The 23284-nt window shown below is 55.8% G+C and overlaps 1 protein-coding gene across 1 annotated transcript in view; it reads right to left on the bottom strand.

Moving 5' to 3' along the window:
• The window catches only part of SNX7 (sorting nexin 7), a 42606-nt gene that overhangs the window by 6420 nt on the left and 12902 nt on the right, over positions 1–23284 (bottom strand). The window contains exons 3-8 of the mRNA XM_054712076.1: positions 20582–20692; positions 19841–20005; positions 18951–19149; positions 17103–17302; positions 14964–15050; positions 3499–3651 (exon numbers count right to left, since the gene is read on the bottom strand). Of these exons, the coding sequence (XP_054568051.1) occupies positions 3499–3651; positions 14964–15050; positions 17103–17302; positions 18951–19149; positions 19841–20005; positions 20582–20692 (915 nt within the window). The remainder of the gene's footprint in view (positions 1–3498; positions 3652–14963; positions 15051–17102; positions 17303–18950; positions 19150–19840; positions 20006–20581; positions 20693–23284) is intronic.

The raw sequence follows: 23284 nt of genomic DNA, 5'->3' as shown, positions 1-23284 counted from the left end.
AGTAAGGATCACTTCCTTCCAAATCTCTTCGCCGTCATCATCATCATCATCTCTATATCAGCATCTCTATCATCAGCATCTCTATATCAGCATGTCTATATCAGCATCTCTCATCAGCATCTGTCATTAGCATCTCTATCATCAGCATCTCTTTATCAGCATGTCTATATCAGCATCTCTATATCAGCACCTCTGTCATCAGCAACTCTGTCATCAGCATCTCTATCATCAGCATCTCTGTCATCAGCATCTCTATATCAGCATCTCTATATCAGCATCTGTCATCAGCATCTCTGTCATCAGCATCTCTGTCATCAGCATCTCTATCATCAGCATCTCTGTCATCAGCATCTCTGTCATCAGCATCTCTGTCATCAGCATCTCTGTCATCAGCATCACTATCATTAGCATCTCTATCATCAGCATCTCTATCATCAGCATCTCTGTCATCAGCATCTCTATATCAGCATCTCTGTCATCAGCATCTCTGTCATCAGCATCTCTATATCAGCACCTCTGTCATCAGCATCTCTGTCATCAGCATCTCTAACATCAGCATCTCTAACATCAGCATCTCTATCATCAGCATCTCTATCATCATCAATAACACAAACAGCTACTGCTGGGGGACAACTAGAAAATGGCCATGTTGATCCAGCATGATTGTGGTGCGCGTCCCTTCACACTGTGGCAGGAAATCGCTGTCCTCGGTTATCTGGGTACCAGTGGACTTGGAAACGATTCACTCACGTTCAACTGGATTTGGGGTTTCATTGTTTTGCTCTTCTCATTTAAAAAAAAAAAAGACTCAATAAATGTATTCCTACTTATCGATCCTACAGGACAAAGTGGGAATGACCTCATTTTATAAAGTTCCTGTTTTATATTTGCTGTCAACTGCCTCTGGGTAAATTCGCACATCCAAGCACATTTCACCACGACAATAATTGGCTTCTGGTACAGACCTCTGCCTTATATTCATAATCTGATTTTCCTCGATCACTTTGGTATTTAAATTTTACGTTATAAACCAGCTGTGACCATTTGTCTTCATAAAAGTAAGTCCAGAGGCAAATGTTCGTTCTGTATTTCATCCATCACACTAGAAACAAACCCCGCTGGGGCTTTGTCTGTGCAAATGTTGATGAAAAAAGAAGTATTTCCATAAGAATGTGATTAAACTTACAAAGGGAATGGGACGATCTGGAGCATTCCACTTCCCTGCGTGTCTGAGAGATTCTGAAGTTAACGGACAACAGCAGACGGTGGGTGACGGGCCAGGCCCCCAACACAGTCTGTGTGCAAATTAGGGAGCATGGACTGAAGGGCTCCACCCTCCCCATCACGCTGGGACTGACCTGCCAACCACTTAGAAGTCACTCAGGAAAAAACTAACTGTGGGAGTTTTCTGAAGTTATAATAAAGTTCACACAGCCTACCTAATAATAGACAAATATGCAAATTGACCGTACCTTCGCTATGCCCACGATTGGCCAGGAGGCACGGGGGGGCGGGACTCGGGGTGGCCGGGGTAGCTGATTGGGCTGGCGGGACGCTGAGCTGCGTCGCCAGCAGTGGCACGAGCTCAGCGTCTGCACCATGTCTGTGCTGCAGCACAGAAGGGGCCTCTGGGGTAGCGAGCTGATGTCCCGCCACGCGGACCGTCAAAAGCGGGGGAGCTGAGTGCCTGTCCGCTCAGGCAGCAGGCCTTTCAGAAGCCTCCGCCGCGCGGGAGGCTTCTGAAAGTCCTGGTGCATCAGCGATCAAAAGCAAAAGCAGGGGAGCTGGGTGCCTGTCCGCTGGTGCACCAGGCCTTTCAGAAGCCTCCCACACCGGAGGCTTCTGAAAGGCCTGGTGCACCAGCGATCGAAAGCGAAAGCATGGGAGTTGGGTGCCTGTCCACTCAGGCACCCAGCTCCCCGCGGTCAAAAACAAAAGCGTGGGAGCTGGATGCCTTTCCGCTCAGGCACCAGGCCTTTCAGAAGCCTCCGGCACCTGGTGCACCAGCGGACAGGCACCCAGCTCCCCTGTGATCAAAAGCAAAAGCGTGTAGGGCACCCTACACGTGCATGATTCAATCATGCACTGGGCCTCTAGTACCATATAATAAAAGCCTAGTATGCAAATTGACCCAACGGCAGAACGACTGGTCACTATGATGCACACTGACCACCAGGGGGCATACGCTCAACACAGGAGCTGCCCCCTGGTGGTCAGTGCTCTCCCACAGCTGGCAAGCACAGTGGCGGTGGCAGGAGCCTCTCCCGCCTCCACAGCAGCACTAAGGAGCAGCAAACTGAACGGTAAGGAGCAGCGAGCAGGCGGAGCGAGGGGTCCGAGACTGCGTGAGGGATGTCTGCCTGCTGGCTTAGGCCCGCTCCCACGAAGGGTCCCGGACTACGAGGGAGGACCCTCCTCTTCCCCTCCCCTCCTCCGGTGCACGAATCTCGTGCACCGGGCCTCTAGTCCAATTATAATTATAACTGACACCCTGGCTGGTGTGGCTCAGATAGTTGGACATGATACCAAGCACCAAAAGGTTGCTGGTTCAATTCTCGGCCAGGCACATGCCCATATTTGGGGCTGCAGGAGGCAGCCAATCAAAGTTTCTCTCTCACATCAATGTTTCTCTCTCTCCCCTCCTTTCTCTCTAAAATCAATAAAAAAAAAAACCTCAATAAAAACATATTAAAAAATTAAAAAAGGAACTATAATTTACTTGGAGGTAAGTGTTAAAAACATAACATCTGATAGCAAATGCTGTGATGGACAAAACTTGCAAAATGGCAATATGGTACATGATGCTAATTGAATTGTTTCTAAGAAAATAGTTTTTTTCTTTCCTCACTTTGCAAACCCTTTATTACATAAGAAAGGGTGAGCCTGGCCAGCATGGCTCAGTGGTTGAGCGTCAACCTATGAACCAGGAGGTCAGGGTTCGATGCCTGGTCAGGGCACATGCCCCGGTTGCAGGCTCCATCCCCAGTGGCGGGTGCGGGGTGGGGGGAGGGCGTGCAGGAGGTGGCTGGTCAATGATTCCTTCTCATCACTGATGTTTCTATATCTCTCTCTTCCTCTCTGAAATCAATTAAAATACTTAAAAAGAAGGAGAGAAAGAGGAAATAAGGGAGGAGATGACGAGGAAGCATTATCAAGTGCTCGTAAGGAATCCGAATCCTTCCAGAACAAGAGACGGAGGAGAAAGACACCAGACGAAATGGTGGCATGTCCTCTCGTGGCGCGCTCAGCTGCGTGAGCCCCTGGGGGCTTGTGCGGAAGAAGAAGACAGAAAACACATCCTCCTCCCTGGTCACCCACATGCGCATCTCAGTGGGCGGGTTTGGCGTCACCCCATTAACTGGCAGGTCCGTGGGCACCGAGCCACCGAGAGGCTCTGGAACGTGGCACCTGCTTCCTTACCACTCTCCCAGCACAGGCCACGGGGCAGAAAGGAGAAGACGCCCTCTTACAGGAGGCGCCATCCCGGGCCACAATCACCTGCTCATAGTAGTGGATGTTCCGCTCGGCCGTGTCCGCAAACGCGGACTTGATGTCGTTCCGCATGTTCTGCTTCCATCGCTCCCAGTCCGCTCTCAGCGCGGTGTTGGCACACTCCACCTTGTCTTCCAGCTTCCCGATCTCTTCCGTGAGCTGAACGGGACACAGAGAGAGAAGTGGACCTACCGATTCCAGCCACTGAGCAGCGAGTCTCGGCCGCACATTACATTATATCAAAACTAGAGGCCCGGTGCACGAAATTCGTGCACAGGTAGGGTCCCTAGGCCTGGCAAGTGATCAGGGCCGATCAGGGCCTTCTGGCTGTTGGCCGGGGCCTTCCTTTGTTCCGTGCAGCCCCCTGGTGGTCAGCACACATCATAGCGAGCGATCGAACTCCGGTCTCCCGGTTGAACTCCTGAGGGGACACTTTGCATATTAGCCTTTTATATATATAGATACCAAAACAGCTGAAGAATAATTCTTTTCTTTTCTTTTTCTTTTTTTTTTTGCAAAGTCACTGGCATTTACTGTGTACGACCTCGTTCATGTCAGAAGAACACCGGGTTCGGTCAGAGGTGCTGAGTGGGGGCCCGAGGTCTGAGCCCACTGAGCACGGGACCCTGGCTAACGCTCCAACCCTGGGCCTCAGCCCCACTGTTCACCAAACACAGGGAGTGGAACCACCACTTGTCTCCAAGCTCTGCACGGACACTCGCATCACCTCTGCGGTGTGTGCTGATGGGGTTTATGCTACAGGAGGGTTCCGTTCGCTGCGGCCTCCCACCCCTGGCCTCCGTGTCCAGTCACTGTGGCGGAACGCTCAGTTAACCGGCGTTACAACCTCCACAGACAGGACACAGTCCAACCTCCAGGCCAGAGGCGTCCCCGTCACCCAGTCAGCTCCCAGGATTCCAATCCTCGGAAACTCTAATCCTATGTAATAAAAGCCTAATATGCAAATTGTCCCCTCGACCGGGAGTTCGACCAGAGGGCGGGGCTGGCCGGCCAACTGCGGGTAGGGAGGCCCCAGCCAGTGGTGGCGGCCGGCAGCCGACAGCCGCTAGGGACCCTACCCGCGCACGAATTTCGTGCACCGGGCCTCTAGTTTATAATAAGCACACACCACCTAACTCAGACTAGGAATGACCTGGACTATACCTTTCCCAAGGGTTTGGAAAAGTATACTATTGTCGAGTGCCCTTTCCCTTAGCTGACTTTAATCGCACCGAGTCCTTGGCCGCAGGAACTCACTGAACATGGACCATCGATAAAAGTTAACAGGCCCGGCCGGCGTGGCTCCGTGGTTGAGCGACAACCTATGAACCAGGAAGTCCTGGTTCGATTCCCAGTCAAGGGCACAGGCCCGGGTTGCGGGCTCCATCCCCAGTCGGGGGCGTGCAGGAGGCAGCCGATCCATGATTCTCTCTCATCACTGGTGTTTCTGTCTCTCTCTCCCTCTCCAAAAAATATATATATTTAAAAAATAAAAACAGCCCTGGCCGGTTTGGCTCAGTGGATAGAGTACTGGCCTACGGACTGAAGGGTCCCGGGTTCGATTCTGGTCAAGGGCACAGGCCCGGGTTGCGGACTCCATCCCCAGTAGGGGGCGTGCAGGAGGCAGCCGATCCATGATTCTCTCTCATCATTGATGTTTCCATCTCCCTCTCCCTCTCCCTCTCCCCTTCTCTCTGAAATCAATAAAAACATATATTAAAAGTAATAATAATAAAAATAAGAACAGATGGTAACAGTTAACTGAAGTGGGGGTGTAGGACGACGGAGAAACGCGGCAGGCCCAGGAGGCCCCGCCAGCCACACGCAGGCGTCAGGAGCCCTCCAAGGAGGACGTGCCACGCGCGTTCTCTGCGGAAAGCAGCGTGGGGAGGGCTGGAGAGGATGAAAGCCTGAGCAATTCTTTCCACAGACCGGCAGCTACTGGGCCCTCTGTTGGTGGGAACGTAGAAACAGCAGCAAGCTTTCCCCCCATCAAACGCTGTAATACTGGAATGAGCAATAAACGCTTGTAAGCTGGGGTGGGGTGGGGGCTGATATTTCACAGCCAGGCTAGTGGGTAATTCGTAGCCTCCGTTACATACAGCCAGACATTAGCCACCCAGCTCACCGAAAGCCATTAACACTAAGAGCTCGGGCGCACAACACGGGATCCCGCTCCAGTCTCGAGTCCGGCACTAGAACCGGTGCCAGCCACAGGGTGACGGCCACTGAGGAAGTCACCCACTTCCCGTCCACGCTCTCAGCGCATCTGCAGACAACGCTGCGAACTGGGCACGCGTGTCACTGGGACCCGGGAGGGAGGGTGCGAGAGATCACACAGCCTTTCTGGCCCAGCAGCCGGACCCAGGGCCAGGGCTGCGCGTCCCCTCCCCTCCCCCGACTGCGCAAGGCACGGGGCGCCCGGGGCTCTGGGGGCCAGCTGACAGCTCTCCCTGGAGGGGGATGCGGTCCGTGAGAATACATAACACAACACCCGAGGCGGCCGCGCCATGCAGAAGCCATCTGTGCCACAGCAGAGGAAACAGGAAAGGGGTCCCCCAGGAAACGCAGGGAGGGGCAGATGGACCGCCAGAGGGGGGAACTGGGGAGCCGGCTTTGAGCAGGGCGTGAGCCTGCGGGGAGCGGGGAGCCCCCGGGAAGGGGTGAGCAGGGCCCAGCTGTGCTGCAGGAGGGTTCCTGAGTCCCAGGGAGGTGCGGAGGGTGAGCAGGGACAGGAGGGGGGGGAGGGAACCGGTGGGTCCACCTGCATGGAGCGATGGGCCGCCATGCACAACGCGGAGGGAGGGTTCGGTTCATTCCCGGCCCCTTCCACCCTCACTCAGCAGCCCTCTAGCCTGAGCGAGGGACTCCGGTGCGGGGACAGCCGTGAGCTTGCCCTCCAGGGCTCACGCTTAGAAGGAGAGGGAACAAGGGCGGGGACCAAGGAAAGGGGCCGAACATCGGGAGCGAAGCCACCAGCCGGTGGCGCCCGGAGGCTGACGTCGGCGCCGGTGAGAAAGGACGGGGTCCCTCCGGGCGGGCGGGCACCCAGCGGTGAGTGAGGGGACGGGACGGCAGGAGGTGGGGACAGAGCAGCAGGCAGCCCGGCCCGCACGTGGGTGTTCGGATGTTCACAGAAGCCAATGGAACGACTGCAGAAGCCCCCGGAGGGGGCGGGCAGCGGTACTCGCGTTCAGAAACTTCGACGTGAAAGTCCGAAAACAGAGCCCGCCAAATCCAGCGGGACCGTGTCCACTGGACCCCGGGGACCCGGGGTCGTTCAAGGGGAAGAATCTCAGTGCAAACCCCACACGGAGGGCGCACGGAGGAAAACACCATCACGTTAGTAGAACCAGAAACCCACGCGGGGACACGGGGCACCCACTTAGCACCCAACCTCCCCTCACACAGGAGGCGAGCACGCCCTCCCCGATTAGAAACACGTACACCTCCCCGCATGTCTGGCCCCCGCCGCATTCAGGCCCCCGCAGTCTTTCAAAAATACCATGTAGTTGGAATCCTCCTGTATGTAGCCTGTTAAGATTCCTTTATTTCACTCAGTAATATGCATTTAAGGTTCCTCCGTGTTGGTTTATGGATGGTTTCATAGGCCCTTTTATTTTTGTCGCTGAATGGTCTCCTATTGCCTAGGTGCATCACAGTTGATTTAGTCACTGATCACAACTGAGAAACCAAGATACATTTTTTTAGGGCTTTTAAGCTGGTGTTTCTTTGCTTCCAATTTGTAGAAACTGACTTCAAGGACATGTTGGTTGCTCTGGAATTTTGGGAATTATGAATACAGCTGCTCTAAACATCTGTGTGCAGGCACTTGTGTACACACGAGTTTTCATCTCAGGTAAATGCCAAGAAGCTCAGTTGCCGAGTCATGTGCCAATATGTGTAGTCCTGCAAGAAACCGCAAAGCTGTCCTCCACGGCGGCGGCACCATGTTGCCTGCCCACCAGGAATGAGTGAGAACTCCTGTAGCTCCGTATCCTCCTCAGCATCTGGTGGTGTTTATTTTGGATTTGGCCCATTCCAATAGGTTTGTAGTGGGATCTCATTGTTGTTTTAATGTATAATTCCCTAATGATATGATATTGACTATTTTCATATGCAAAAAAAAAAAAAAAAAAGAAAGAAACACGTGCACAGGGGTCTCCCCAAGAGCTCAGTTTTGAAAATGAGGTGTATCTTCATCAGCACGGCCTTGGTAAGTATTCCAGGTGTCTGCATCCATTTTCTAATTTATGACGCATACAAGCAAAAGCGCAAGACACTTAGGAATACATCTACCCAAAGACGCAGAAGACCCTTTTGGGAAAAGCATTTTGAAGGTTTCTTAGGGGATCTCAAAGGGGACAAGTACTTGGTGAGGTTTCTAATCCTCCGGCTCGTCCGCTTTTCCTCTCAGCTTAGAGGCCAGCTCCTCCGCGCATCCTCCCGAGAACAGCATCTCCCCACCCGTCGGTCCGCGTTGCTGCGGTCTGTCCCCGCCCACTGGCCTCGCCCTGTCCCTCGCGGGGACTCAGTTACTTCACCCACTTGCCCCCTGCGGGAGGGGAGCTCTCCTCTGGGGCCCGTGTCCCTTCTCCCACCCCATGGCCCCGTGCGCACGCCCAGTGGGAACCTGATACATATTTGTGGAAGGAAGGAATGCTTTTAGAAAAGCAAAATATTGGTCATAAACCGAGGCTTGTTCCCTCCTGCCTTCCCAAGGTTTGGTTTCTTTACTTTGAAATGTTACAGACACGCAGGCCCGGGCCCGCCCGGTAGCTCAGTTGGTGAGAGCGCCGACATCGCGACATGTCAAGGTTATGGGTTCAATCCCCTGTCAGGGCACCTGTAAGAATCAGTCAATGAACTCATCAAGAAGTGGAACAAGTCGATGTCCCTCTCTCTCATGAATAAATAATAATAATAAATAAAGATCACAGACACTTGAAACGGGCCTGCCCCTACCCCTAAAGGCGCACAGCACCAACACTTTCGAGCGGAACAATACAATTTGAGCATAACAGCTATTCTTACTGTGGGGGAGGAGGGGGCCTGGTTTTCCTTGGGAAATGGCTTCTGTTATTTCCTTTTATGGAATAAATCAACCAACCTATTTATTCAAATGCTAAAAATCTCTCTTCATAATCAGGAGAGCCTGAACGGATTGAAACGTTCTTGAAAACAATGCGCCTAAATAACAAGATTTCGATGGCCCTCCATCAGAAGACAATAGCGGATTCAAGATCTGACGGCCCGCTCCTCCCAGCAGCAATTACACCGCAGGGCGGGCGGGGCTCTCAGCCAGGACGCTGTGGTTTTCTGATGTGCGCGCGAGGGGAGGGGGGTGCGGAGAGACGAGGCGCCCGGTTAGACCAGGCCCCACGGCCGGGGGTCCCTGAGCCGCACCTTCCTCGCTGACAGCACAGCACACGCTCTCCCTGCCGCCCACGGTGGACTCTGTGCTCGGAACGGAGCGTGTGCAGTGAAAGCAGCCGTGCGCTTGGTGAAACCGACAAGGGAGGCAGAAATACCACACGTGTCGTGGACACGCCCCCTGTCGAGCCAGGACCCCCGACACCTTGCGCATCCCTCAGAAAGAGGGTCCCCGTGACTCCCTGTGACACTGGGGGCCCCATTTTAGAACATGCTTTCCTTTGAGTCCTCTGCACAACAGGGCCCCGCCTCCCCCCCCCCCATACATTAGACGGAAGAGGAGTCATGACTGGGTGCTCTATGAGTCCTCCTGATAGAAACCCTTGGAAAGAGAATCATGGGTGAGTGTCGGCCCGGCACGGAGAGGGTTCCGGTCAGGGCACAGGCCCGGGGGCCGGCTCCATTCCCAGTAGAGGGCGTGCAGGAGGCAGCCAATCGGTGTTTCTCTCTCATCAATGTTTCTCTTTCTCCCTCTCCCTTCCTCTCTCTCTCTCAAATCAATAAAAATGTATTTTTTTTAAAAAAAGAATAATGTATCTGCTTAGAAAATTCAAGGTCTTTTAACCTCTTATAGATAATAATTTCCTCTATTTGTTCCTAAAGAGCGTCATCTAAGCTGAGAAATACACTGTATTATTATAAGGTCGCACCGAGGTTAAAAATCATTTTGAAGCCAAAATCTGAGCTTCTCGGGCTATACAGTTTTGTCCTAAATTATTTTATTTAGCACTTAATCCAATATCTCACGTATTATCTCATTAAAATCCCCACAATACACCTGTTGGGTAATTCTTATTTTCCCCAAGTTACTGACAAGAAAAAGCAAGGTTTATTGAGGTTGAAGGGACTTTTTTGGTAACTTCTTCTTGGAACCCAGGTTGTCTAACCTGGGAACCAACCCCCAGAAAACCCTTCCTCCCCAGAGCCTGGAGCCGGGAAGTCCAAGGGCACTGATATTGGGGTGCGGCACCGGCCAGAGGACGCGCTCTGGTCTTAGTGGAGCAGAACTGCTCTCTGGACGAACCACTGAGACGGTTCATACCTTAAATCAGGGGGGACACCCAGCCCGCGGGCCGTCCACGGCCCCCGAAATCATTGGGCCTGGCACTGCGCAGGCCTGAGGGGTGAGTTAATTCACTGTCTGGCCAAACAGAGCAGGCAGGTTTTTAAGCCGATCATTTTGTATGGCCCCTGGCAGGAGAAAGGTTCCCACCCCCGGCTTAAATAATGTGTTTTATGATGCCATTATATAGCCTCTAGTAGATTATTCTTTTGTACTTTTTCCCCTCTTATCAACATTTCTACTGACACAAGCTCTACCTTTAAACACATCAATTCACCTTCAAAACGTTTTTCTTCAAAGCCAGCATTATCGTTTCTGCGTGTTCGCGGATAAAGCGTAATTAATGTCTGATTAAGGTCACACGGTAAGCAGCAGCATCCGAGCCCCCTCCAGGCCTCGGACGCCCAGGGTGTTACTGCTGCTCTGAGCATCATCGCATGTTTACCGAGGCAGGGCTGGGGGGGGGGGGGGGGGCGGCGGGGAGGGAGAGAGAGAGGAAGAGAGAGAGAGAGAGAGAGATGTGAGACAGGCCCTCAGGACACATTTCTTATGAACAAAAAGCCTAAATTGAAAGAGAAAGTAACGGAACAGGACCTGTTTTTGAGTTCCCAGAGGGGGCAGCTGTTCAAAGGACTCCATCTGCGGTGGGCAGGGCTCCCCAAACCACACCGCCGCCTGCAGGACGCCGTGCGGAGGAGTGCTGACATCCTGAGAAGACACGACTGGGACTCTTTTTAAAATGTATTTCTATTGATGTCAGAGAGGGAGGGAGAGGGAGAGAAACACCAATGATGAGAGGGCATCATGGACCGGCTGCCTCCTGCACGCCCCACACTGGGGATCGAGCCCACCACCCGGGCCTGTGCTCTGCCCGGGCATCGAACCCTGACCTCCTGGTTCATGGGTCCACGCTCAGCCCCTGAGCCCCGCGGCCTGGCTGACTGGGGTGTTCAACCACCCTCTCCGCTCACCCTGTTCCTTGCTCCGCAGCAGGGGAGACGGGGGGGGGGGGGGGGGGGGGGAGCGTTGCTGGAGACAGACACGGAGCCGAGTGTGTCCCTGGGAATCACCGGCGACCACGTTCCGCTCCAGAGTCTCCCTGACCTCCCCCCACGCTCAGCCACGCAGCACGCGGGCCCCGTTCACCGCACTCCGCGCCGGGGCGTCCTCCCCTCAAACCTGGCACCTCACCCGCCCCCACGCCCCGCGCACATTTCACGGGCGAACGTTGGGAGGCGGTGCGACCCTTTCTCGCCCTCAGAGACCGCCCGCGAACTTTCCGGGTCACCGTCGGCGTGGGTCCAGCCCATGTCGGGTTCTCGACAGACAGGCTGGCGTCTGAGGCTCCAAAAGGCTCGTAACTAGAAACGCCTTTCGGGGTCACATCTCCACAGTAAAGACGGGGTGTAAGCGTGGGAGAACCTGGGGTCCTTCACCTGGAGTTGCTGCCTGTTCCCGCCGGGGTGCGAGGGGCGCCCACAGTTACACTCCAGGTGACGCCTCTGACCCGGGCTTGGCTTTGGGATGCGCCGATTCAAAGACACCAGCAAGACGAGGGCCCTTCTCCGCCCCCGGGGCCACGTCCACGGCCGCCACGGCCCTCCCTGCCGGGTGAGCGTGTGCGCGTGGACACGTGTGTACCAGCGTCTCTCTCTCACACACACACACACACACACACACACACACACGCAGATGCAAACGGACGACAGAGCAGCAGAGAGAGAACCGATACTGGGAAATGAGGCCTATTGGAAGGAGGACTTTTGCAAAAAGGTCAGGAGAGAAAGGCAAGAAAAAAATATCTGAGAACAGGTGGAGGCAACCTCTGCCCCCCGCCCTGTCCCCCCCCCACACACACACACACATGCATGCACACACGCACTCGCACGCTATGTCAATATTATCATTTCTTTAGCGCTCAGCGAGCAGGCAGTGCTGCCCGGGCCGGGTGCTGTCGAGAGCATCAGAAGACTAACCACCGTTGTTTGAAGATAAGAGCAAAATACCGGCTCAGCGCGAGCACGCCGCCCAGAGCAAGGACCGGCGAGAATAAATCCGTGTCTGTTTGTAGCTACCGCACGCTGCTCCCTGCAAACCCAGGCCCCGGTGATCTGTGAAAATGCAAATTCACTTTTTGTCACATCCACACCCCGCCGAACGGCGGCGGCACCGCTCCCAGATCCGACTCGCGGGTTCTGTGCACACGTTGCTGAATGTCAAGGGTACTCGTATGCATTTAAATCTGAATGCGGCCTTGAGTGGAACACGATCCATCGCCCATTCAAAAGTAAAAGTAACAACACCGCGGAGCGGCGGCATCTGCACCACGGAGGCCCCTGCTCTCTGACGGGGAGGCGGCGAGCGAAGAAGCGTTTTCAAACAGCTCTGCCTCGGAGAACTCCTAGCCCAACGGCAGAGACCACGGTGCCCGCACACGCCGCGCCCCCCTCCCCCCGGGGCCAGCGCTGTCTCCACCGGCAGACCCCGGCTCTGACTCAGCAGTGCGGCATCTTCTTCACGGCGCTCATCACGCAACTCCCAGCTTCTCTTGAGATGCGTTACGGCCCGCACGTGTCCCAGGCCTGCACATGTCCCAGGCCCACACGTGTCCCAGGCCCGCACGTGTCCCAGGCCCGCACATGTCCCAGGCCCGCACGTGTCCCAGGCCCGCACATGTCCCAGGCCCGCACGTGTCCCAGGCCCGCACGTGTCTCAGGCCTGCACGTGTCCCAGAAAGGCCTCCCACGTGGAGAAGTGGGTTAGAGCAGTCAAATGACCCTCCACGTTCAGTCCGTTTTGCTGGTCCAGTTCCCTCCCAGCAGCCGAAGCGGCAATTCCCTTCCTTCGCCCCGGACGCCCCGGCCCGGCCCTTCGTGCTGGAAAGGGCCACGGTCCGGTCGCGGGGCCTTCAGTCGCCCCTTCGAGTGACCTCGACAAGTCTCATCGCTTCAAATGCTGCCTGTCTCTAAGCACTCCCACATGTGTATCTCCAGGGGGGTCCCCAACGTGACCTCTGGGGCGTCCCATCGGGGTTCCGTTTCCACCCAATAATTACAGCGCCCCTGGTCTCCACCCGGCCGGGGAGGGCTGCGTGTGAGTGGCCTCACGCTGAGCTGCTGAGCCGGGTGTGCCCAGGGCGTCCCGCCCTCGGGGGGCTGGGAGGAGCCTCTGGAGGCAGCCCGGCGGGTCTCCATAGAGACGGCCCCGGGGTGGGCTCTAAAGTGGCCCTGCTGGAGTTGCCATGGTGAACACCCGGGCTGGGTGGCTCTATTCAGCTCTCTGCCAGGGTCGCCATGGCGACTGCAAAGGATGGCTCCTTCCAAGGACCTCACAAGGGTGCGTTTCCATGGTGATCCTATCCTGCATCTTTCTAAGCAACTTCCTTTCCGTTGTTCTGGGACCAATCCTGCCAGCTTCCTTCTGGAGGTCTCTCCCGGAGACGCCATCCCAGCCCGCGAGCTTCTGCAGTGAGGTCTGTGAGCAGGTGCCGCCGCCCACAAACCCCTCACCGCGCCCTGCACGCGCTAGGAAGGACCGGTTCTGATGGCCACGCCACGCACTCCCGATGTCCCTGCTTCAAGTCTTAGTTAATTAAAGGTGTCTTACAGAATGTCATGCAGACAATGAACGCTGCAAATTTCTCCACTCTTTCAACAGAGCAGCTAGCCAGGAAAAACCAAAAAACAAAAACCTTTACAGTGGACCTGGCAAACGCAATAATGGATCAGAAATACAGATGGATCAGTAGGTTATAATGAGATGTCAAGGAAACTTTTATAGAAAAAAGACAAAATATTTGCAAAATATTTGGGGGAAAAAAGTGCCCATTTTAGGTGAGTCGGGAAAGCCGAGCTGTATGTGGCTGCAGCTTTCCTCCCGGGCCTCTGGCGGATGGAATGGTCGCAGCGCCTCTTCCTGTCCGCGTGCCGCTGACAAGAGGAGCGGAAGCCGTTCTGGACGGACGCGTGGCGTCTAAGCCGTACGCTGCTCCTGAAACGCTAACGCACCTTTTCTAGGGTTTGGTCAACGGCAACATCTTACATCATCGCTGATTTCAATGTCTTTAAAAATTATTTAACAAATAAAAGGATTCTACAGTTTAAAAGATACCTTCTTGTTCCTTCTACTGGACTCTTTAAATAAAATAAAAAAGTCACACACACACACACACACACACACACCCCTGACTGAATGGAATGGCTCATCCAGGCTCAGTTCCTCTGCTTCTCTGTGGTTCTCTCTCCTCTGCTGCCCACGGCACCCACCGCGCCCACTCACACCCTGTTCGGGAGAATGAGCTCGACTTTGAAAAACACACTCAGCCCAGAGAGAAACCCCGCCCGGAACGCAGAGGACAGTTCATCGCCCCCCCAGTCAAGTCTCGGGGTTCTGCCCTGAGGAGACTCCTGGTTTCCAGGCGCCAACGTCGTCCCCGCAGTTTTCGTCCATCCCCCCACGAAATGCTCCCTGAGTGACTGCGCGTACCCGCGCCATGCGGGGCTGAGAGCACGCCAGGGAGGAAATAGAAGCTCCCTGCCCTGAGGGGCTCCGGTTAGACAAGGAGAGAGAGAGAGAGAGAGAGAGAGAGAGAGAGAGAGAGAGAGAGAGGTGCTGCCAAGAGAAACAGGAAGGGCATCCTATCTTTGGTAGGAAAACGATTCCAATGAGGGACACATTGACGCAGGGTGGATGGGGGTTAGAATCCTACGGATTCATGGGGGTTCCAAGGACACCCCCACGCACCTGCCGTTCGTGTCCTCAACACTCATCTGCATCCTTGGAGTAAAAAAAAAATTATTAACCAAGTCTCTTTCCTAGAGAACTCAACAGAAGGTACAGAAACTTTGGGAGAAATCTTAGTGCCTGTGGCTGAACGCTGCCAAGCAAGCGGTCATGGGCCCTCTCTACGCGGCCAGGAAGAGTCTCCGGTAACCCGTACGCCGACGCCATCACATCGCGAAACGTGCAAGCTCACCAGGTCCGTGTCCGCCTTCTTGTAGGTCAAAGCTTCCGCCTTGGATTCCAGCTCTGCCTGGATGTGGTCCCTCCGTTTCATGACGCCCTTTGGGGAAAACACAAGGATCCCGTCAGCGGCGTGTCCACGGCACAGACGTGTCGGGGCCTCGGCAGCCGCCACTCAGTCGGGCACAGAGTGGCTTCACACGTGCCTTTCACCCTCTAACAGCCAAACCGACAGAAGCGTTTAGGGAAATGCGCTTATAAACCCTCGTCTTCCCCGCGCGTGCCCTGCCGGTGGAAGCACTTGAGGAACCACCGTGGAAGGAGTACCCTGGGCCGCACGGCGATTCAGAAAGAGCCAAGGACCGTGGTCGGCAAACCGCGGCTCGCGAGCCACAGGCGGCTCTTTGGCCCCTTGAGCGTGGCTCTTCCACAAAATACCACGGCCTGGGCAAGTCTATGTTGAAGAAGTGGCATTGGAAGAAGTTTAAGTTTAAAAAATGTGGCTCTCCAAAGAAATGTCAATCGTTGTACTGTTGGTATTTGGCTCTGTGGACTACTGAGTTCGCCGACCACTGGCCAAGAACAAAGCAAGCAGAAGGCCGCGGAGCCCTCGCCCGCCGGGTGCCAACTCGCTGCAGCTGGAGGTCACGCGGGCCACCCCCCCCCCCCAGAAAACACCCACCCTCCCTGGCTGCCCTGAGCTGACTCCCAAGGCATGGCGATCAGTCCGTGAGGCGGGAACCGCCAGAGTGTGCTCACATCTGAGGGTTTTATTTTAGCTTCACACACATGAATACGAGTCATGAGCGCAGCTTTGCAGGGGGAGGCACGGCCCCTTCTCCCACGGGCGGGAGTGCCATCCTGTTTTCCGGGACCACCAGGGTTCCTCGCGTGGCGGCTTAAGCTTCACACACCTGGGGGGCACCTGCGTGCGGAATTCATCGGAAGCTTTCCCAGCGTTTGCTGGTTTTTTTTTTTTTTAATATATTTTTATTGATATTTTACAGAGAGGAAGGGAGAGGGATAGAGAGCTAGAAACATCGATGAGAGAGAAACATCGATCAGCTGCCTCCTGCACACCCCCTGCTGGGGATGTGCCCTCAACCAAGGTACATGCCCTTGACCGGAATCGAACCTGGGACCATTCAGTCCGCAGGCCGATGCTCTCTCCACTGAGCCACACCGGCCAGGGCCATTTGCTGGTCTTTGACCAGGTCTTTCCCTGGCTGCCTCCCTCTTCTTCCGAGACGGTCTACTTAGGTTCAGGGCCCAGGGACTCTTGCTACTGGCACTCACCTTTCCCTGGGGTCACAGTGGCTTTTTCTTACATCAGAGAGGGAGGGAGAGGGAGAAACATCAAGGATGAGAGAAAGTCATGGATCAGCTGCCTCCTGCACGCCCCCTTCTGGGGATCAAGCCCGCAACCTGGGCCTGTGCCCTGACCGGGAAATCGAACTGTGACCTCCTGGTTCCTAGGTCGACGTTCAACCACTGAGCCACGCCGCCTGGGCACTGGATGTCACAGCATTAATCAAATAATAATGAAGTTATGATAATGGACACAAGTGGCCTCAACAGGTAAAAGAAAAAATTGACTCCACCAGAGAGAGTGAAAGGACAGAAAGAGAAGGGCCTTGAGGAGAAGCAGGTCTCTTTGGGGGTTCAGGGCGGGGCAGGGCCCAGACACAAATCCCTTCCGTGGGCGAGAGGAGGTGGCTGTCTGTATCCGAGGGAGAGCTGAGAGGCCTGGAGTAAACGCACCCCGAACACAGCGCAGGCTGGTTCCGTGCCGGTGGAACGCCCTGACAATGTGCAGAGGAGACGAAGAGTCATGGATCGGCTGCCTCCTGCACGCCCCCTACTGGGGATGGAGCCACAACTCGGGCATCTGCCCTTGATGGGGAATCAACCCCGGACCTCCTGGTTCCTAGGTCGACGCTCTACCCGAGCCCCACCGGCCGGGCGGCCCATCTTGGGCTAATGTATTCTTCCGCTCATCGCTGCACGGGCGGCGAGCAATCCCGTCTCCCCACGCGCAGCGTCCTGCGGGGACGGGAAGACGTGCCAAGGCAGAAACAGCAACTGCCTTTGTGCCGCTCACGCTGGGGTCGGGGACAAAGGTCGGAGTGTCACGTCACGGAGGGGCCCTCACCATCAGCATTTCGCCGTAGAGCACGTACTCGTGCACGACGGGGAGCAGGGCCTCGGACAGGCCGCTCAGGCGCCGCTCGGTGGCCTGGCAGCACCGGTCCAGGCAGCTGGCCACGCCGCCCAGCGTGTCCGCCAGGTCCTCTTCCGACTCCGACCACAGGGCGTGAATGGGGCCGTATTCTTTCATTTCGTCAAAATATTCTAAAAAAGAATAATAATTTCTTCAGTTCACGGAAGTGTGACAATCCCCGCTGACAGACAGACAGACAGAAACGTATTCCCGTCCTTGCTCGGCAGGTGCTCGTACATGAACAGAGGAACTGGGGTGGCAGCACCTGCAGGACGGGACGGGTGGCCCCGGGCGCTCAGGGCAGTGCTGGGGCGACCCTTGTCCGTGTGCAGCCAGCAGAGTGTCCTTCTTCGGGCGCAAAGGCGTCCTGGCTGGGACGTGACGACTTCCGCCTCCCAGACACCGACACCCGTGTCTCCCGCCACGTGGCCGGGACAGAACGTGCCGCCTTCTCCCTCCTCCTGACCGCGTGTCCCACCTCAGGGTCAACGTTCCCAGTGAGCGACGCAGGAGTCCGGGCTGCATCCTAGACTCACACCTGCTCACTCAGCCAACCACCACTCCCCATGTCTTCATCTTTCCCATCTACCCATCTTCACCGTCTGTCATCTCTCTCCCCACCCACCCACCCACTTACCTGTCACCATCTGCACCTCTCACCTGTGCCCCCCGGGCCCTCTCTCCATCTCTGTCACAGAACAAGAAGCACTGACTTAGGCCTTTTGTGACTCGTCTTCATCTCGCCTCTCTGGGCCCAGCTCTTGCGATTCTCTCCCAGAGATACTTCAACTGAAGCCAAAAGAACGGCTCCTGCCTGACTATCCCCGGATCCCTCCTCACTCCCGCCCTGCCCGGACCCCTCTGCCTGCTCCTCTGCCGTTCCGATCATCCAACAAACTCCTCTGAACCCTTTAAATGGCCGAGGAAATACATCGCTCTGATTCCGTTCCAAAGGGCTCGTAGATGCTCTGTCCTCAGCCGTGACCGTGCACCTCTGCCCACGGCTGTGATGAGCGTTACGCTCCCGTCACCCCACCCCAGGGTGCCCGCTCGCAGGACTGGCACGCCCCCGGCCACGTGCTCCTTAAAACAGGGCCGAGTCTTACTTTTTTTTTTTTAACCTTAAAGCCCGATACACAGCGTGTTCAATAGATATTCTCACATCAGTGAAAGAATAATGAGTAACAAAAGGGCTCTTCAGTGCTCATGAGCCATTTGTCCGAAAGTCTGGATTTCATTTTAAAGTCTGAGGACTTTCACATCTCTGCGTTCGGACCATCCCCTCTCCGTGACAGCTTTACGGGAGAGGATGCATAAGCAGTGAGCATTTTCCTTCTTTCGGTCTGGCGGCATATAAGTAACACCACATTCTCTGTGTGTCCTCACCTTCCACTCATTGGGGTCAGGTGTAATGTCATGTTGCTCTAAAACAAACTGGTATAATTTCAAAGGCTGTACGATGAGGCAAACGGGAAAATGTTAAAAACGTTTAGAACAACTGCCGTCTGGTGGGACCGCTATTTACACAGCTGCCCTGACCGTGTTCATCGCGCCCGGGGACCACGAGGAAACCCCGCGGCAGGGCCGCCGGCGCCGGGGGAGCAGGGGTTCACAGCGCCCGCGACTGGCACGCCGAGGGCGCGGTGGTCAGGGAGACGCGGGTGCGGAGAACGGGCCCGAGAGAGGCGCCACCTCCACGCCGCCCGCCAGGCCGCCACGGCGAGGACCCGTCAGACGCCGGACCGCCGGAAAAGCGCCGGCGCGGGCGCGGCTACGTACCGCGTTCCTCCTTGTAAATCCGCTGCGAGATCCTGTCGACCAGCTTCATTTTCTGGCTAAAGGCTTCGATGAAGTCGTTCATCTCCGTGAACTCCTCGGGGCGGCTCCTCACGCCCCGCAGGGACAGGGCGACGGCTCGGACCGTCTGGCCCACCTTGCTCAGCAGCCCCGGCCCCTGCTTCCTGTGCGCCAACAGCTCCTGGGAACGAGGGGGAGGGGGGGGGGTCTGTGGCGTTGGGGTGGAGACCTGCACGGGGCTACAGCTGAAGGCTGTCCCTCCGGTGTTTAAAAACCCTGCCTAAGCCCTGGCCCGTGTGGCTCAGTGGATAGAGCGTCGGCCTGCGGACTGAAAGGTCCCAGGTTCGATTCCGGTCAAGGGCATGTACCTTGGTTTTGGGCACATCCCCAGTAGGGAGTGTGCAGGAGGCAGCTGATCGGTGTTTCTAACTCTCTATCCCTCTCTCTTCCTCTCTGTAATAAAATCAATAAAATATATTTTAAAAAATCTTTATAATAATAAAAAAAAAAACACAAACAAACAAAAAACCCTTCCTAAGCCCTGGCTGGTGTGGCTCAGTGGGTAGAGCGTCGGCCTGCGGACTGAAGGGTGCCAGGTTCGATTCCGGTCAAGGGCACGTGCCCGGGTTGTGGGCTCCATCCGTGTGGGGGTTGCAGGAGGCAGCCGATCCACGATTCTCTCCCATCACTGATGTTTCTCTCTCTCTCTCCCTCTCCCTGCCTCTCTGAAATCAATAAAAATATATTTTTTAAAAATCCTTCTTCATTCCAGGGCCCTGCTGCCTGGCTTATGAATTCGGCCAACAAGGGGCGGGGACAGCCTTCTGTCACAGGACACGGGAGGGCGCGGGAGTGTAAGTCGAAGGCTTTACCCCAGCCTGCGCGGTGAGGAAGACTCTGAAGTCTTCACTGAACGTGAGGGTTGGGTGCTCGGCGATTCGGTTCAGAAACTTATTCAGGGCCCTCCTGCGCGTCTCGATGAAGTCGTCGTTGAAGCGCTCCACCATGCCCTTCACCACGAACTTCTCCGGCAGCGGCTGCGGCGAACACAAACCCACCGTGAACGCGGCACCGGCCTCCGGCGGCAGAGGGTTGGGGGAAACACGACACGTGCCCGTTTTACAGGCTATTCGAACATGCCATCACTTCCCATGAAGACACTTTAAAAGTGCCCAATGCTAAGTCCAAACACGACAAAGCGTTAACGTGAAGCAGTTAAAACAGCCAACCTGGCCCGGCCGCGGGGCTCAGGGGCTGAGCGTCGACCTATGAACCGGGAGGTCACGGTTCCATTCCCGGTCAAGGGCACAGGCCTGGGTGTGGCCTCGATCCCCAGGGTGGGGCGTGCAGGAGGCAGCCGGTCCATGATTCTCTCTCATCACAGATGCTTCTCTCTCTCTCTCTCTCTCTCTCCCTCTCTCCCTCTCTGAGATCAATACAAAAATATTAAAAAATAAAAAAGCGAATCTGTAGTTAGGTGGAAACGTGTAAAACGAATGTTCCCAGGATGAATGAGCTCCGCTGAATGGGAAGGCCTGGGATTTGGTGCGGGGCGGGTTCGCAATCCGCAGGACAAGGGGGCAGCCGTGGTGGGGAAGGCGGGGCCGACGTACCGGGACGATCAGCGTGGGGTGGGCTTCCTCCAGCCTCCCCTTCAGCCACAGGAAGTCCTGGTACCGCCTCCGGACCTCGAACTCGCTGGAGTCAAACTCCCCGCGTGACGTCTGTGAGAGGAAGAAGCGGACAAGCGATGCCGGACAGGCCACGCACGGCCAGCTCAGACACCCCGCGGTCAGCTCAGACACCCCGCGATCACCTCAGACACCCCGCGGTCAGCTCAGACACCCCGCGGTCAGCTCAGACACCCCGCGGTCAGCTCAGACACCCCGCGATCAGCTCAGACACCCCGCGATCAGCTCAGACACCCCGCGATCAGCTCAGACACCCCGCGGCCAGCTCAGACACCCCGCGGCCAGCTCAGACACCCCGCGGTCAGCTCAGACACCCCGCGATCAGCTCAGACACCCCTCGGCCAGCTCAGACACCCCGCGATCAGCTCAGACACCCCGCGGTCACCTCAGACACCCCGCGGTCAGCTCAGACACCCCGCGGTCAGCTCAGACACCCCGCGATCAGCTCAGAAACGGCGCGATCAGCTCAGAAACGGCGCGATCAGCTCAGACACCCCGCGGTCACCTCAGACACCCCGCGGTCAGCTCAGACACCCCACGATCAGCTCAGACACCCCGCGATCAGCTCAGACACCCCGCGGTCAGCTCAGACACCCCGCGATCAGCTCAGACACCCCGCGGTCAGCTCAGACACCCCGCGATCAGCTCAGACACCCCGCGATCAGCTCAGACACCCCGCGGTCAGCTCAGACACCCCGCGATCACCTCAGACACCCCACGGTCAGCTCAGAAACCCCGCGGTCAGCTCAGACACCCCGCGATCACCTCAGACACCCCGCGATCAGCTCAGACACCCCGCGGTCAGCTCAGACACCCCACAGCCAGCTCAGACACCCCGCGGCCAGCTCAGACACCCCGCGATCAGCTCAGACACCCCGCGGTCAGCTCAGACACCCCGCGGCCAGCTCAGACACCCCGCGGTCAGCTCAGTCACCCCGCGGTCAGCTCAGTCACCCCGCGGTCAGCGGGCCTCGCACGCAGCCGGTGCACGGAGCAGCAAAGCGCAGCCCGCTCTCAGCGTGCCCAGCAGGAAAGCAAACCCCACGCTCGGGTTTGAGACCCGCAGGAGCCTGGGTGAGAGCCCCTCTGCCTCCCAGACGCGGCCCCCGCAGGAGCGTGCGCCCCGCACTGAGGCTCACACGCGGGTCTCGGGGTTGGGGGCGGGAGGCAAGTCCCGTGGCTGCCGCGTGGGAGGGAACGGAACACGACCGAGAAGGAACGTCTCCCCGGAATGTGCTCCCGCCCAGCGCTTGGCTAAACTGCGCGTTTGGCCTGCGAACATTCCAGCATCTGACGGAGCGGTTTGACCCGCTGTTTCAAACGTGTTATTAAAGGAGACGCGATGCGGGAAGACAGTGCTCCCGTCATTCCCAAGGAATTCTATTTTGAGGTCCGTGCTGAGCCCCTAAAAGCTAAGCAATCTCTTCAACCCTCTCCTCTCAGCAAACCAAGAGCTACGCCGACACGGTGCAGTCCCAACCTCGCTTCCACCGCCGAACCCCGAGCCAGCACAAAAGCAGACCATCTAGTGCACGCGCCCCTCCCGGGAAGACGGCCACTCCCACCAGTGTCGTATGTAGCTGCATTTCTGCATGTTAAAAACCACAGACAGGCATGTGAAGGTTGAGATTTTTCTGGAGTAAGAATGGAATAACACATGGCATGCATATCCCACACTCACCCCCGCAGATAAACACACTTGTAGAATCGAGCGGTGCAAGAGCTAAGCAACCCTAATTGCCGTGAAATAAGGCTCCCCTGAGCTATACTTTCCGAGATTTAATCTTTTAAAATGCATGTTTGGTAAAACATTCCCCTTTTAGTGGAAAAGCGTGAGGTAAGTGAGATGCAGAAATCTAAAGAACTAAATGCTCACAGAACACTACAAAAATCTTAGCTATTATGCAGAAAGGTGCAGGTCATAGAAATGCTAAAAATAGGAAAACTAAATCCAGCAGAGGCAGTTTAACAATATATATGAGTTGGTATGTGGACCTATATATGCAAATATATATACACGGGAACATACATATGCTCACAAAACATAGGTTAGAGTCACTCATTAAAATATATTTATTGAAGCCTGGCAAGTGTGGCTCAGTGGTTGAGCATCGACCTATGAACCAGGAGGTCACAGGTTCGATTCCCAGTCAGGGAACAAGCCTGGGTTGTGGACTTGATCCCCAGTAGGGGGCGTTCAGGGGCAGCCGATCGATGATTCTCTCTCATCGATGTTTCTATCTCTCTACCCCTCTCCCTTCCTCTCTCTCTCTAAAAAAAATAAAATAAAAAACAAACATCTTTTAAAAAATATATCTCTTTTTATTGAACACCTCTGTGTAGCCAGCACATGGGCACAAGTTCATTACCAGTTTCCAGAGGGAAAAACTGGCCTCACTAAAAATGAGAACACTCAAAAACTGGGCCGTTGACCCTGAGCCTTAGATGCCCTCGAGAACTTCTCACCCTTTACGGAACCCTGAGACAGGAGGAAGAGAGATCAGGTCACGTCACGTGACGGGTGGTCTGTCCTCGTCGCCGTTGTGGGCGGAGAGGAGCTAACATTACGGTGGTAGCGGGGTGAGGACAGCCCCCAGGGCGGGTGTTCTTTCTTCCTACCGCCGG

This window comes from Eptesicus fuscus, chromosome 22, assembly GCF_027574615.1.
Source record: "Eptesicus fuscus isolate TK198812 chromosome 22, DD_ASM_mEF_20220401, whole genome shotgun sequence".
Lineage (NCBI taxonomy): Eukaryota > Metazoa > Chordata > Mammalia > Chiroptera > Vespertilionidae > Eptesicus > Eptesicus fuscus.
This window is presented reverse-complemented; position numbering and strand designations above follow the sequence as displayed.